At 47.4% G+C, this 15,445-nt stretch overlaps 1 protein-coding gene across 2 annotated transcripts in view; it reads left to right on the forward strand.

Moving 5' to 3' along the window:
• Nucleotides 1–6,225, forward strand: part of LOC144158570 (uncharacterized) — a 76,248-nt gene extending 70,023 nt beyond the window's left edge. The window contains exon 11 of one of the 2 annotated variants that reach the window (XM_077689530.1): nucleotides 4,504–6,225. In XM_077689530.1, coding sequence (XP_077545656.1) covers nucleotides 4,504–4,640 — 137 coding nt within the window. In that variant the 3' untranslated portion in view covers nucleotides 4,641–6,225. The remainder of the gene's footprint in view (nucleotides 1–4,503) is intronic. The other variant, XM_077689531.1, reaches the window with a different exon arrangement.
• The last annotated feature ends 9,220 nt before the right edge of the window (nucleotides 6,226–15,445 follow it).

Genomic DNA, 15,445 nt, shown 5'->3' on the forward strand with positions numbered 1-15,445 from the left:
AAACAGAAAGACGAAAACCGGCTAGCGCGCGAAAAGCCAAAGAGGGAGGTCCCGCCGCGAAAAAGGGACTGGACGGGCGCTACGCGTCGTTGTGTCTATTTCCGTTAACAGCTAGGCCAAAACCCACACGGGTCTGATCTTACTAATTTTTCTATGCGTGTGTGTGCGCTTAACCAGAGCACCCGACACAAATTTGCTGCACCTGGCGACGCGCCGACGATGGGCCCGATTCGCGCCTCGGTCAGCCAGCCCGCGGCAGACGTGCCGCAACTGGCGGCACACGGCGCCGCCGAGTCTACTCTCCTTTTCCCATCGAGACGGCCGCACCAAATCATGCTTGGGACGACCGGCCCGCAAAAGACACGCAGCGACGAATAGACTGTGGAGACGGCGCCGCTGATTCGCCTCCCCTTTCCCATTCGTGGCTCGGCTGACGCTATCACTTCGCCTGCTTTCGCCGGATTCAAACTGCGGCCAGTGATAGTCCTGATTGGAAAGATTCGAACTGCACGCGGCTGCGGCGGAACCCCGGGGGTATAAAACCAGCCTTGAAGCAGCGGCTGTGCGGCGGCATTTCATCGGAGGCCCTGAGTTGAGAAGTGCCTCTGCGCGAGCCATATAACGCTCTTGCTACCTTTGTATATATTGTATATGAATGCAGCCTAAAATCACCGTCGGCTCGACAACTTCATCGCTCTCCTCTGCGCCGCGTCGATGGCGGACTGAGCAGGGCAACGTCGCAACATCTATGCATCTGTATTGTTAACCTGTGGCTTTTGTATCTATGTTGTACAACGCGCCCCTTATGTAACACCCCCCTGTGGGGTCTTTAAGGAAATAAAGTGAAGTGAATCGAACAGTGGTGACTGAGCTAGAATGGCCCAGTCCCAACAGTGTGTGTGTGTGTGTGTTCGGGGGGGGGGGGGAGAGGGTATCGGTCGCAGTCGAGGGCCGCAGGGCACCCAGTTGCTGCCGGTGCTTGGCAGCCGTTAAAGCAGTGTCGAACTGCTCTGCCGTGCTTCGTGTACTCGAGAACAAAGTTTGTAGACGCGTTTCAAGTGCGAATGCACTTTATAAGCGACCCCAAACCTTCCACCGCCGGCGGCGGTGGCGGCGGCGGCGTCCGCAGTCCTCCTCTCCCTAGCAACGGCGTGGAGCGGAGAGGAGCGTCGGTAGCAACGGCGCGGTGACGTCACTTCACCACGGGACCGCGCTCGCTCCGCCTCCTCGCCGTGGCTGCGCGGGTGCGCGCCGCTCCCCGCACCGCTCCTCGCGCCGTGACGTCATAGTATGACGTCACAGCGCGCCTCCTCTCCCCAGCAGCTGCCGCGCGCCTCTCTCTCCACCGTGACGTCACACTCTCTCCTCTCCCCCTCGCTCGGCTGCAGCTGCCGTGCGCCGCTGTCCCTCTCCCCTTGCGCTCGCCTCCTCTCTCAGCCACCTGGCTCGGCGCGCTCGGCGCGGCGTACCCCCCTATATATGCAGCGATAAACTGCCAGACCTCCGTGGGTCGGCTCGCGCGCTCTCACGGGCGAATGCCAACGGATTTTAACTTTACTCCCCCTCATAGCATCACCCCGTGCATTCGCACTTAACCATGTTCACCCTCGGGGAAATGCTTGGGAGTTTTTTCGGAGGCGTGATAGCTTGCACTGACGTCACTGTATTGCCGTGTTGGTGGGTTGGTTGCACAGTGGAAATCTGCAGCTCTTATCTCGAGCAACGCGGATTAAGCTGGCAGCGATCGATCAAAAAGTGCGGTGACGTCGTTATGTGCAATTTACATGTTTTACGAGACGTTCCAAAATGAGAGCTTAAGCGACAATCCCGGCGTCTGGCGTTGGCGTTCATCAATTCAAAACAATTCCTTCACGAGGCCTCTCACAGTGCGAGCTTAAACTCGGCGGTATAGTTCTAGCGAGGGGTGGTCGCCCCGCCTGTAAACAGTAGTGAAGGTAGGGGAATAACAACCACCGAAATTCACCATCATCGTCAGCGCCCTCATTACACGGTGGCATAAACGAGAAGCGGCGAATCGGGTTGCCACTCGAAAGTAAAGCCATTCGAAAGCAAAACACTCTTCCAGCGGCAAGATGACAGCTCTTCGACAAAATATGTGAGGCTAAACAAGGCGCCGCACGCGTTGAACTGGATATTATGATGTCCGATTCGCAACTCACAAACGTGCTTAGGTGTACTCGGATATTTTATTTCCATTGCTGGGGCAAATTCCATCGCCGCGCGTGCACGCCGTAGTGCACGGTGGGGCTATATGCTCACTTGTAAATGGCACTACACGAGACCATATTACTAGCGAACCTGAGCAAAATGTTTCAAAACGGGAACCTAATAAAACCATATGGGCGCACGTACATCAGCCAAACTGTCGCTCGAATACGCACAGCGAACGTTACAAACCACGCAGTCGGTTTGACGCGAGTTACGTAAATTAACTGCGACTGTTGAAATGAGCGGTTCGGCTCACGAAAATACTACTCAGCGTGACATGCGTCTACGGAAACTTCTGAAGACCGAAAAAGAGGGACTTCAGTGCGCCTAGTTCGTGCGTTGTTAGCAGCGTCCACCGCCTCTCCCCATAAAACAATTGCAAGGGAGCAAGCGCAATGAAGCCGCCACGCGTTCACAGGCCGCGTCAACAAAAATAACTGCGGCAGTCAACAAGTCCCATCAGAGAAGAGCAACTGAGGCCGCGTTTCCCGCCGGGCCCTCACCCCCTCCTTTTTCCCTCTTCACCGTGACTGACCCCTTTGCGAGCGCACGCCGAAAAACGCGCCAAACAGGGACCGGGAAAGGAGGGAAGTGCAGTTTTCGTTGTCTAATTTTACCATCCTTGACAGTTAAAGGGACCCCGAAAAGCTTTGTGAAGGTGGCAATCAAATGCATTCAGGTGGTAGAACACATAACGGGAGATTTTTGAGCCAAGTGTGAGCCCCATACGTTGTACAGATAATTTGTAAACAATTTTTGAAGATCGCCTTTCTCAGCCGATGAGCGCGACGCCACAGCGAGCCGACCGCGGCTGACGCAACAGCGACCGCGGGTGACGCAACGGCGATCGCTGCTGACGCAACGGCGAAGGCGCCCCCTGATTCGCCCAATCGCCGGCAAGGTCGGCCGCCGGCGGCGTCACTGCCATTGGCTTCCGGCTGCTCTTCCTCCTTCCTGCGCGATCCCGAGGCAAAGGCGGCAAAGGCGGGTCCGCAGTGATTGACGCGAGCCTAGGAATGTAGGCGCAGGAGTGTAGCTAGCTGCTTTGAAGGAGGCAGAGAGGGAGGAGGAGTCGATCGGCAAGTGGGGAGAGGTGCATTTAATTGCTTCTGGCGCAGCTAATACTGAATGTAGATCAATAATTCCAACGGCATTGCATCGCTATATTGGTGCTACGTGACCATACAGGCCTTTTGTAACTTTTACAGAAGGCTTTTCTGGGTCCCTTTAAGCTGCACAGCGGCACCGCTAAATGTTTGCGACTCGTACACGCGCGTCCGGACTCGAGCTCGTGATAAAACTTGTTTGCACTACTGTACTCAGGAGTGCATATACTCATGAATACACAGTACTCATGAGTACACAGTATTCATGAGTATTGTACTCATGAGTGCTGTGTACTCATGAGTACTGTACACTCATGAGTACTGTGTATTCATGAGTACTGTGTACTCATGAGTACTGTGTACTCGTGAGTACTGTGTACTCGTGAGTACTCATACTCATTAGTACTCAAACTCATGAGTACTCATACTCATGAATACTGTACTCATGAGTACTCATACTCATAAGTAGTGTACTCATGAGTACTGTACTCACGAGTAGTGGACTTACCCCTGTACTCACTCGTCATCGTACTCACTGTTTTTTTCTCGGTGTGTGATCACTCCTCATCGTACTCACTCATGAGTTTGAGTACAAATGAGTGTACTCACGAGTGAGTACGCCGACCTATGCTGGCCGCTGACATGGCACATACCCACGTGGGGGATTGGCCAAGAATCGGGCGTGAGAAGGGCTAATGCACCTGCTTAAAGGAGTACTGACACGAAATTTCAAAGCTGAGATCCGCTCTAGCAATCAAGTACAACGACAACACAAATAGGTGTCTGTGAATAAATGCATCTTTCTTTCTTTGTAGTTGTGTGTGTGTGTTTGTGATCTCTCTTTCGCGAACATTACCGAACCGCGCAAATTCAACTTGTGCATTCGCACTTTCACATTCTTCCCCTCGGGGAAATGCGGGGAATTTTTTAGATTTTCACGAAAGCTGCGATTGCAAGCCATTTTTCGCATTTAAACGTTGAGGAACTTGATCTGTTGCCCAAGCTTATTATCCTAAAGCTAGGCAAACCTCACTAACATGGGAATACCTTGTCCAGTGAGGTTGTTCAGTCTAATATTCTAAGTCGTTGGTGTTCGCCGAGTCATAGTTTATTGATGTCGAGGACAGAAAATATCTCATACTGTCTACTACTATATCAATCTTTTCAGATCTCGTCGCCGTTCACAAGCAGCTGCACGGTGGCGTCCAGTTCGTGGATATGATTCCACAGACGGAGACAGGAAAACCGTGCCGTCGAAAACTGAAGGAAGCCTACGCACAGAACGAGTCGTCGGTGCTATCCTAAAGCACCAAGAGCTATACCCATGCAAAAATATCGTATGGTCGGCTATTGAAAATCCTTCTTATGGTTGTCTTTAGCTATTTGGCCCAATTATCTTTAGACATTTCTATGGCTGTCTTTAGCCATTTCTATGAATATTCCTATGGGTGTCTTTAGCTTCTTCTATAGCCATAGCGATATCGAAAGAAGACCTAAAGAAAGCCATAGAACCGGCTATAGAAGAAGCTAAAGACAACCATAGAACCGGCTATAGAAGAAGCTAAAAACACCCATAGGAATGTCGATACGGATATCTAAAGACAACCACAGAACCGGCTATAAAAGAACCTAAAGACACCCAAAGGAATGGCGATACGAATCGCTAAATACAACCATAGAACCGGCTATAGAAGAACCTAAAGACACCCATAGGAATGTCGATACGAATATCTAAAGACAACCACAGAACTGGCTATAGAAGAAGCTAAAGACACCCATAGGAATGGCGATACGATTCGCTAAAGACAACCATAGAAACGTCTAAAGAATATTGGGCCAAATAGCTAAAGCCGACCATAAAAAGGATTTTCTATAACCGACCATACAATATTTTTGTATGGCTACACTGTTTACGGGGCGCGACCATGTGGGATGACGCGATGTCACTCGCCATTGCTGGGCTTTTAAAGCGAGTTTCCCACTGCGGTTTTTGCTGGTCCTGTGCACATCGGCGATCGCCAGCAGTGCGGCTTGTTGGCGAATTTGACAATTTTCGCATGTCGTTTGGAATGGGAACATTGCATACCACTTAGTGGTGTAAGACATTTTTTATAAATTATGGAAACACAAAAATCCCACAATAAGGTACTTAGCCGCTGTTTTGAGTGATGTGCTTTGTCTGGTTTTCTGTTCATGCGTTTTATGAAACATAAAACTGCCCAGAGGCTTTTTGTATTTCTATACTCTCTTAGAGCAGCAAAGCCTGGTGGCTGTGACGCTATGCACTAAGACGGTATTCTAAGACGGTAAGACGGTATTCTAGCATACACTAAAATGGTTTGCTGTGGGCGCAAGAATTTGTGTATATCAAGACCTTTTCATCAGTGCGGAAGTCGTATGTTCCCCTGATTGCTTCTTCATAATGAGATCTGTAATGAGAGAACTGCAGTGCTCAGCGTTATGCAAGTTCCCTTATAGCTGACGCGCGAAGTGTCGCACACCTATTCCACGTAATCATCTGTGGTCTGTTTGATGTGCGCTGCATTGCGACAGTATAATATACATGGTGGCGCGGCCATGTGTTGGTTGTTGTCAATCGGACATGCAGTCGCATATGCATGGCAATTAACGCTTAGCATGCTCGCACGTGAATCACAAAATAAAACTTAGTGCCTGCAGTGAAGATTTTTAACGCTCACATAGTGTGTTCAAGCATTGTTAGCACATATAATGTTTTCTTGAGCTAGGGCTAAAAGTGTTGAGGCAAGAATTTGTTTGTTATTTCTGTATTATGCATTGCAGAATTCTCTCCGGGCGTATATGTGAGATAAAAACTTTTGGTAATCTTTACCTCTTACGTTTCCTTATTTTATCGTGTATTTTACTTGGTAGATTTTCTGCAATAAATTTCCTTTATTCTTGACGTGATCGCTTAACTGCGATTACCATACTTGTGGATGACTGAAATTTTACGTACGGTATATTTATTGAGAGTTGAAGTTACGAACCTCACATATGTTGTAGGATTTCCTTCGTGGTGCTGCTTCAGCGTACGCTGAAAACGTATTGTTATAACAATCCGCTTGCGCAGCACAAACTTTTAACTCAAGATTTCACAGGTACTGCTGTACTCGAGAGTGGCATTAGCAACGTACGTGGTGCTCCCATGGAACGCAAACCGAGACATACGTTCCGAGCGAAGGTTGTTTTCGCTAAATGCAAACGTTCTTTTTTTCTGCGTTTTCACACTTGTCATATATAGAGCGACAGGCCGGCTCTACGGTAAAACCGAAAAGGGCGAGTGAATGAAAGAATCACGCCAGTTGGGGCAGCGCGATGGGGCCTTCGCATGTTCCTGTATTCTGGAACGCTCCAAAGATTTTTCTCTTCCTTTTCGCGATGACCAGCATGAGCTCCGGCGGCGTCGTTAACAGGAAAATATGGCGCTACACGTGCCCTCCATGTTTTTGGAAGGAAGCGATTGGCAGTGAACCATGGCACTACACAGAGGGAAGGAAAACTGCAAGTGCGCAAATTCTACTAATGGCGAGTGCTGTGTTTGCACCTTCATGTTAAAGTGTATCTAACTTCTTCGTTGTGAATGACCTATAGCATCGGTGTGAGAAACAATGTTGATATCAGGCAGCGATCCCGATGCGTGCACGTAGAAGCGGGATGATATGGTCAGAAGCCATTCTGATCGTTGTACTTTGTCTTCTTTCGATGCAAAGTTCGTCTGCGGAAAAAGTAATTGATTGCACCTATAGATCAATTACGGCACCGCGGCGCGTCGGAGACTCTATTCTTAGAATATTGTTACGGGACAGTTCCCGATGTCCCACCATCGACGACGACGAGGAGGTGGCTGACGCGCAGCCGGTGCGAGCTCGGCGATAGCCGGCACGTAAATAGTGTAGAAAACATCGTCCTCATCTCATTGTTCATGTCCAGCGCAACGTAGCAATATCTTGACCGGAGCGTTAAGAATTATAATAAATTCAGCAGGAAACGCGTTGCCGTGTTTTGTTATTTCAGACTTACACGTTCCACTTACACGTTCCGCTGCACGTGTGTGTGTGGTCTGTGAAAACTTCCAACTTTTTTTTTAATTTTTCTGTGCATGATCCACTCGTCACTAGGTAGTCGGCTCCCCTATTGATATAGGCGACTATGTCGAAGTCGTCAACGTTTAGCCGTATGTCTGTTGTAGTTTTTGATTTTGTGTGGTTGTAGTTTTTGAGCCAGCGCGGCTTGTTCTTGTTGCTGAGCGGTAACTGCGCGCCGCTGTGTTAGTCTTGGAGGACTTGGTCTCTTTTAATTTAGCCCTCCAGCATGTAGTCATAATCGTGTTTGACTCTACGCCAGGGCTTGCCCATGGCGTCGAGGGCAGCTGACGCGTCGTGGGGATTAAGTCTATGTCGTGGTTGCGTAGTTGGAGGTTTCCGTTTTTTCGCAGCATTACTAATTTACCTCCCGGAGATACTTCTTTCAGTTCTTACGCGTGGGCTGAGTGACCCTCCAAACACAAAGTTAGCATTTCAGCGGCCGCTGGGCCATTCGTAAGGATTTGGCGGAGGGGACAGGCTGCTGCCTGATGGAAAACAGGCCGTCCGGGAGGGGTATGCGTCTATATTGTGTCGAACTCCATAATATTTCCGCCCTGTTTTAGCGCCTGTTATATTGGTTTTCGATCTAATCAGGCGGTGCAGGAGTAGGCGCCGTGGGACGTCGACTGAGAAAGCTCGGAGACAGTTTTCGTAGTAGCACTGACAGCAGATGTGACTGTCCTGTCCCCAATGGTAGCTCAGCGGACGGCGATCGAGTGTTATCCACACGTCGCCTTTCTTAGGGGTTATGTGTTACAACGGAGATGTTGGGGCTGGAGCATAGGACGACCGTACATTGGAATGGACAGTTGGGGTAGTTCTTTATTGTCCTCGGTGCACGAGGATGATAGAACCGGAGACACGCAACGGCGCTTACTCGCAGCAGATTGTTATTGGTCATAAACAAGCAAATACATACTACCACCACAGACGCGTGCCCAGGGGGTCAACTTGATACTGCGGCGTGATATACACAAAATAAAGACACACACACAAGATCAAAACAAACTAATTCATCGCTTTCGAAAGAAAAAAACAAATTCTTCTTCGATGTAGCGTCGAAGACGCATGGCTGACACACTTACGTTCCATTCTTTTTTGTGAACTGGCCCCATTACCTCTCTCCTCCACTGACCATTGTACCACCGCAAAATACAGGTGTTTTCAAACAGTGCATTAGCTCAGTTAACTTCTATCAGTGTGGGTCGGGCATTGCCAAGTGATTCACGGAAGTTGATTGTTTTGAAGCGACCTCTGCATCTCCATCAGCCGTATACGTGTGCATATGTTTGTTGTGGTGGAGTATATTTCTGTGGATTGCCTGCAACGACGGGGAACTCCCCAGTGCTTGTTGACTTCGCCGCTGATAATTACGGCGAGAGAAGGAACTTCGGCTTTTTGTGTCGTCGGGAAGAGTTTCTGGAATTCTTTCCGGATCACAGCGCGGATGGTTTCGCGCGGGCTGTCACTCAAGTTTCCAACGGCATCGGAGGGGTCGCTGGTGAAGGGGCTCGTACTGCCTAAAACGCATGAAGGATTTATTCCTTGCAGCTCACAGATGATTCACTTTCTCCAGTTTGGCTGGGACGTCAGCACATAACCACTAAGAGGAACTGGCCTGTAAAGGTGAATACTTGAATTACTGACCCGCGGCCGATGAACCACTTTCCGTGCAATATTGTTTAGGATTTGAAGAAAGAAAGCCCACGTAAGTGCTCTCAGGAAATTCAAATACGGTGTTTCCAGGACAATATTTGAATTACAAAACACAGTTATGAGTAAAAAACGCGAAATTCTCTACCGGCACTGGTTCTCGCAAATGTATTTTTCAGACGCCAACAGCACCAAACTGAAAAAACCGGACGGTACATGGAAAAGCTAAGGCTCACTAGAGCAGGAAGAACTGTTTACTAACAAACATAGAACTGTTTATTCGGCTACTCTAAAAATCAGCTTATTTGTTAACCCGACAAGATAACAGATAAAATACGTTTCACAGAAGCAGTAAATATTGCAATGGAAAAGGCACGGTGAGCAAAAATACATCGCCGTTCTAATACACCAAACTCTGAGCAAGGAAGTGTCACTAGCACATCTAAAAATAATTAGGCTAAGCCGTGAAGCCCTAAATAACAATATAAACTCATGAAAGCAAATCTCCGGAGACTAAGAATTACTGATCTCGTAAACTAAAATACCAGACGCATCGTTTGGCGGCAACAACCACAAAAGATGGTGCGAAACCACGTAGGCTTATAGGGCATTGTTCGCTATCCGACGCGGGTATGTGTTGCTGTGTGGGTAAGTATCACCTTCTTGGAATGACAAGAGCGACTATCAGGTCAGCGCCGGCTTTGGCGAACACGTCACTTCCAGATCTTAGGGCGACACACGATACCTACAGTGTCGTGTAAAAGGACTAGCTGTTCAAAGACTAGAACCGCTTGGCGACGTTGGGCACCATAGTGTGCCTTGGGCCTAACATCAAGTTTTAAAGCTCAAGTTTACTCTACTGTCAAGATGGGGCTTAGCACATGTCAATTAAACATCTTCGCAGATTGCTGAAACACTGGCCATTGCACTCGCACTCAACCACACCAAGAGGTCGGTTATCTTGACGGACTCCGCAGCTGCCTATCGGAGAGGAAGGAAAAATAAAGAGGAGATTTTTATTTTATGAGACGAATAAAACATACAGCCTGTTTTAATTGCTATTGCAGAAATTCGGCCTCGATGTTTGAAACAGCCGCGGTGAAACGCTGGTTGCCTTCGCCGAAAGCAATAACCTTTGAAACTTGAATACATTCTTCCGAAAAAGAATGTATTCCTGAATGACTGTATTCAAAATAATGACGCTGCTCAATTACAGTTTGATCTAAACAGTACTCTTAACTGGGGCGATACATGGAACATGAGAATAAACGTCTAAAAATGCAGCTCCGTGCATCTCTGCCAGACGCAGTCAGGTATAGTAACAAATTACGACTTAAAGTGGGAAAGCATTGAATCTTCAGATGATATTAAGTACCAGGGCCTCACGTTCTCATCCAACCTACTGAACATACCAACTAAACATACTGAAACATACCAACTAAACATACTGAATTGGTAGCAATTAACGCTGGCCGGGAACTTAATTTTATTAGAAGAAATTTCAAGCATGCCCCACGGGAAATAAATGAGACTTTGTACGTGACTTATCTGCTCCTCATACTGGTATACACATCATCTGCATGAGATCCAGACACCAAGGGGCTCGTTAGCGAACTAGAATCTATTCATAACCGTGCTGCCCGCTTTGTCACTTGTTCTTTCGGGAGGAATTCCTGTGTTTCTGCAATAAAAAGGCACGGGTCCGGCACTGCTTACAAACTCGCCGCACAGTATGCCACCAACAGTTCATCAACCACAGACCAAGCGGAAAAACAGGTATTAACAGCCTGACTGAATTACAACCGCCTTCTCCAGTATAAAAAGGAGAGGCAGTAGCAACAACATAAGGTAAATTCATTGCCGCATTTCGCTCTTTAACTTATTTTTTTTTTTTGCATGCACAATTAACGTTTTGAATAGGCTGCCAGAAAACGTTGTTTGCGCATCCGCTGTTAGATTTCACACCGCTCTAAAGCGCTCATGTGGCGACAAAAAAAAAGTTTTACTTGAATTGCCGTGGTCTGTTTCGTGCCTTGTATTTGTTTTTTTTGTATCCATTATTGCTGCTGTGTAGTGCTGTTCATTGCGATACATTATACCCACTTTAACTGGTTTTATGGGATGTCTGTTTTTTTTCTCACATTGCCTTTTGTCTTGCTTTACTTTTCTGTTTTTTTTCTTTTGTCTCTGTTGTCGTTTCGTGCTCTACAATGCTCTTGGCTTCAAGCCTGTAAAAAATTCCTGTGTTGCTTTTCATGGTCGTGTATTTTTCGCCTCAGTGCGAGCTTGATGATTCTGATTCCGAACATTGCAAATTTTGTATGTATCTCTTTAAAAAATGCCCGCTCGGCGAATGTAGTAATTAGAATAGGACAATAAGGAATAAAAAAGAATAGGAAATGGACTTGGAAATGGCCAAATGGCCGCGACTTCTTTTTAACTGTCTTTAAAACTGTCTTGCACGTAGGGCACCGTCGCCGTAAAAGGCAGAGAAACGATATTTAATAAGCGCACGCTAAGTATGTTGTCTTAGAAATTAGGTGCGGAGTACCTTGGGACCGCACAATGTTCATCCGCGCCCGTGCGCATAGCATTTACAATCGCAAAAAATCACATAGGCACCAGCAGGATTGGAGCCTATTTCTGGTAGACCAGACAGAATTAGCGTCAGTCGTCTTACGCATTGGGCTACCACCTAGAGTTAGTACCAGAGAGTACTCCCTCGCTTAGTACTCCCTCGCCTGTAACGGTGTGGAGTACCTTAAGACCTCCCAATGTCCGTCCGCGTCCATCCGTGCGCGCACGACCATCAAGGGAAAATCAAGCAAAAGTCGATTTTAGCCCTGAGTTAAAGTTTAATTTAGGGCATAATCAAGGTGCAACTCACGTATCAAATTGAATGACGGTCGGGGCGCAAGTGGGGGGTCACTCGGGGTACAACTTGTATGTCATTTCGAGTCCCCGTACTCCGCACCCTCGCCATCATTGACGGAGTGGTGATGCTGCCATGTTCCTGTTTATTCACACTTTCAGAAAATGTATCCCCTTTAGCTTTATGCCTAGCCGCATTTTTTCTGGTCGGGCTCTCTTTGTCTACGAAAATGGTTTCAAAGATGGAGTGTTTTAAGACGATGTGCACAGATATCGAACAGACCGGTTTGTGTCTGGCATGCCAATTACTTTTCTATAAAAACGTCTCTTTTTTGACAAATAAAACACCCTTAATGCAAACTCCACAGCCCTGAAAGCAAAAAAAACCAGTGGTATTTATGGCTGAAACATCGGGCATGAAAGAAAGGTTGTTACGGAAAACATTTATTAATAGTGCAGCCGCGTGCACTGCACCTGTGCACGACAGCTGTAGAGGATGCATGCTGGGCTGAGTGGGCGCACTCTACCGACGAATACCGGAGAAAAATGATGAGAAAGAGTCAGAGACAGAGAGAGTGTGAGAGAGAGAGAGAGAGTGTGTTCATTTCGGCAACAGAAAAGTAGAAGGAAAGTCAAAAGCAGAATTCCTGACTGTTGTTGCGGTGCGGTTAAATAGAGCTCAAAAAACGCCGCACAACCAAAAGCAAAATTGTTCGCTCTGGGATTTCAGGCATGGCAAGGTCGCTTTCTCTACTGCCACCTGCGCAGTACCCGCTTAAGAAGCAGAGCCTAGTTGGCTTGATCCATTACATTTATATTTGTAAAAAAAAAAATTCTCCTTGGCGGCTACTCAGAGCAGACCTGGTGATACCGGTGCCTGCTACACGGTGACGCAACGTAGAGCATTGCTTCAACCATGCCAGAGTAGTCTTTGGGGTGCCAAGACAAGCAGGGCAGAGCCAGCAGCGTCCAAGAGAAAGGTCAGGATTGAGAGTAAGGCTCATTTTCATGGCGTGAAGATCACAGCGTGGAGAGCAAAACAATATGGCTTTTATACTCAGGAATACCACTAGATTGCTTTGGTTTTCTTGAACCCATGTTTGGAGTTTAGGTTGCCCCAAATCACACACCAAGTTTGCACGGACTATTGTCGCAGATGTGAACTAAAGCAGGCGTCACAAATTGGCGATGGCGCTGATCACAACTTAGTGCCGAATAGCGGACAGGAAGGAAAATATTCAGAAAAGCTTGAACTCACTCGCAAGACTTGAATGGCGAAGCTGTTGTTAATGACATTGCCGGACACAGGCTTAAGTGCCCGTATCATTGTTTATTTGCATATTTCCCGCGTTAGTAGCCATTGTCATAGCCAACGAGGAAGTCGTTGTCTTCGTGGCGGTGAGTGGTGAATGCACAGTCATCTTCAGCATTGCGGACGTCAACCCGGTCTTCATCGACTCGAGACAGCGCTGGTGGTATTTGCAAGTCGTGTCGGGAAGGATTGGCACAGTCGTAGACATGTTTCCAATAATCCCTAGTGGCTTCTAGAGAATGTAGCTGCCGTGTAGACTTCTCCCGAGCAGGATGTCTTTCCATCCTTAAACATTAGAGCTGGAGTTTTGTTACATGCGCGTGCTGACAGCCCTAAGGATTTTTTTTTTGGCTAAAGCCACTGCGGTTGCCGGGGAAAGGGGGGGTCGCCGAGAGACAAGCGTTCGAGACGATCGCCATTTTCTCGTTCCCTGGGTGTTTTCAAGTTTATTTGGTAAAGCCACTGCGCGCGCCGAAGACGCTGGCGGCCCTTTAGGGCCGCCAGCGTCTTCGCCGCTAGCTGTCTTCGCCACCAGCGTCTTCACCGCCTTAATAGGGCCGCCTGCTGGCGAGCAGGCGGCCCTATTAACACCCTGAAGCTGTCAACTGTCAAAACCTCGTGACAAGCTTAACGGTGATGATGTTTGATGTGTAATAGCGCAAGCACAGGGCAAAGGGCAAAGGGCAAAGGGTCCAAATACAGTTGTCTAATGAGAGATGTCACTGTAATTATAAAACTTGTGACTTCAATGAAACGGAATACATAAGATGGCTGGTGTATAGGGCCAGGACGATTATGTACGATATGTAAGGAGCTGTAAAAATTTGAAGTTTGTTAAACACTAAAAAACTTTCCTAATGAAAAACATTGGGTTTCCGGCCAAAAGGAATGACGGGTGTAGCGGGATATGTTGTCTTTATATTTCAGGAAAATGTTTATTTCGTGTGATGTCGGATGCCTTGCATGTAATTAAGATATGAACTACGGAGAGGTTCTTTTCGCACCGGCTACACAGAGTGTTGAAGACCCCGTGAGGAGATACGAGTGTGTTGCATGTGTGCCCTATCCGTAGCCTAGCTAAGACCACTTGTGTGTATCTTTTGCATGTGTCACTGGTGTAGGGTCCCAAGTGTGGTTTTATTAGGTGTAAGTGGTTGTCTGCCTGTTCACTAGAATTTGTTTGCCATGTTTTATGAAGGTGTTGTGTTATGTGGGGTTTGAGCTCAGTGTAGGGTGCTGTTAATATGTCAGCTTTGCTTCTGAGTGCCGAAGCAGTGGCGCCTTCATCTAACACCTCATTTTCAGCAATCCCAGAGTGTCCTGAGACCCGGCGCAGTACAAGTTCAAGTTTTTGGGCAGTCAAAAACATGATGGTATTAAAACCCAGATGAACAACATGGTTTTTGCTGCGCTTGTGAGATGACAGCACGCGAATAACACTTAATAATCTGTATGGACGACGGACTGGGGAATCTAGTTTTTAAGATAGTGTTGTACAATGAGTACAATTCCATGCTGAAATTTATTGAGTAAATTACAAGCTGAAGATACCCCATTTATTACTGTAAATTTTAAATGTTGATACTAGCAGCCGCACTCACTCCGAGGTGCGGCAGTGGCGAACATCCGCACGTTCGAATTCCATCCAGTGATGGACTACCAGGCGGGCTCAGGCATTGTAAAGACACCCTGCTTTATAGATGACACGCCCACCTCCTTGCTCGATTGCTGTGTGGTGGGTACTTATAACATTTGTGTTGAAAAATTCAAATTGTGTTATCAGGTTGTGTAGGTTGTTTATGTTTATGACTATGCATATATTGAATATTGCACATTTCTTAGTACCCCCCCTCACTGTAATACCCATAACCTTGTGCGTACTGAAATAAAACTAAAAATAACGTCTCGCAGCACCACTGTTCCGTTAAGCTGTGTTTAAATAAACCAAGGGTGGGCGTAGGGGAAGGGTGTATGCTCTCCGGGTAGCCTTGCTGGTATGTTTGTAACCTCGTTAGTCCGAGCTGTGCCCATTTCACCCCAATCGTTCCTCAACCCCAATCTTTATTTGTAGTTACAACACCCTTTTTGACTTTACAGGGTTTCCTCTCTTTGTATTCAGCAGTACTTCGCTGCTAGCGCAAACGAGCAATCACGCTGCCGCAAGTTAA

The sequence above is a fragment of the Haemaphysalis longicornis genome, unplaced genomic scaffold (assembly GCF_048455015.1).
Source record: "Haemaphysalis longicornis isolate Haplotype H1 unplaced genomic scaffold, Haemaphysalis longicornis Haplotype H1 scaffold_10, whole genome shotgun sequence".
NCBI classification, from domain to species: Eukaryota; Metazoa; Arthropoda; class Arachnida; order Ixodida; family Ixodidae; genus Haemaphysalis; species Haemaphysalis longicornis.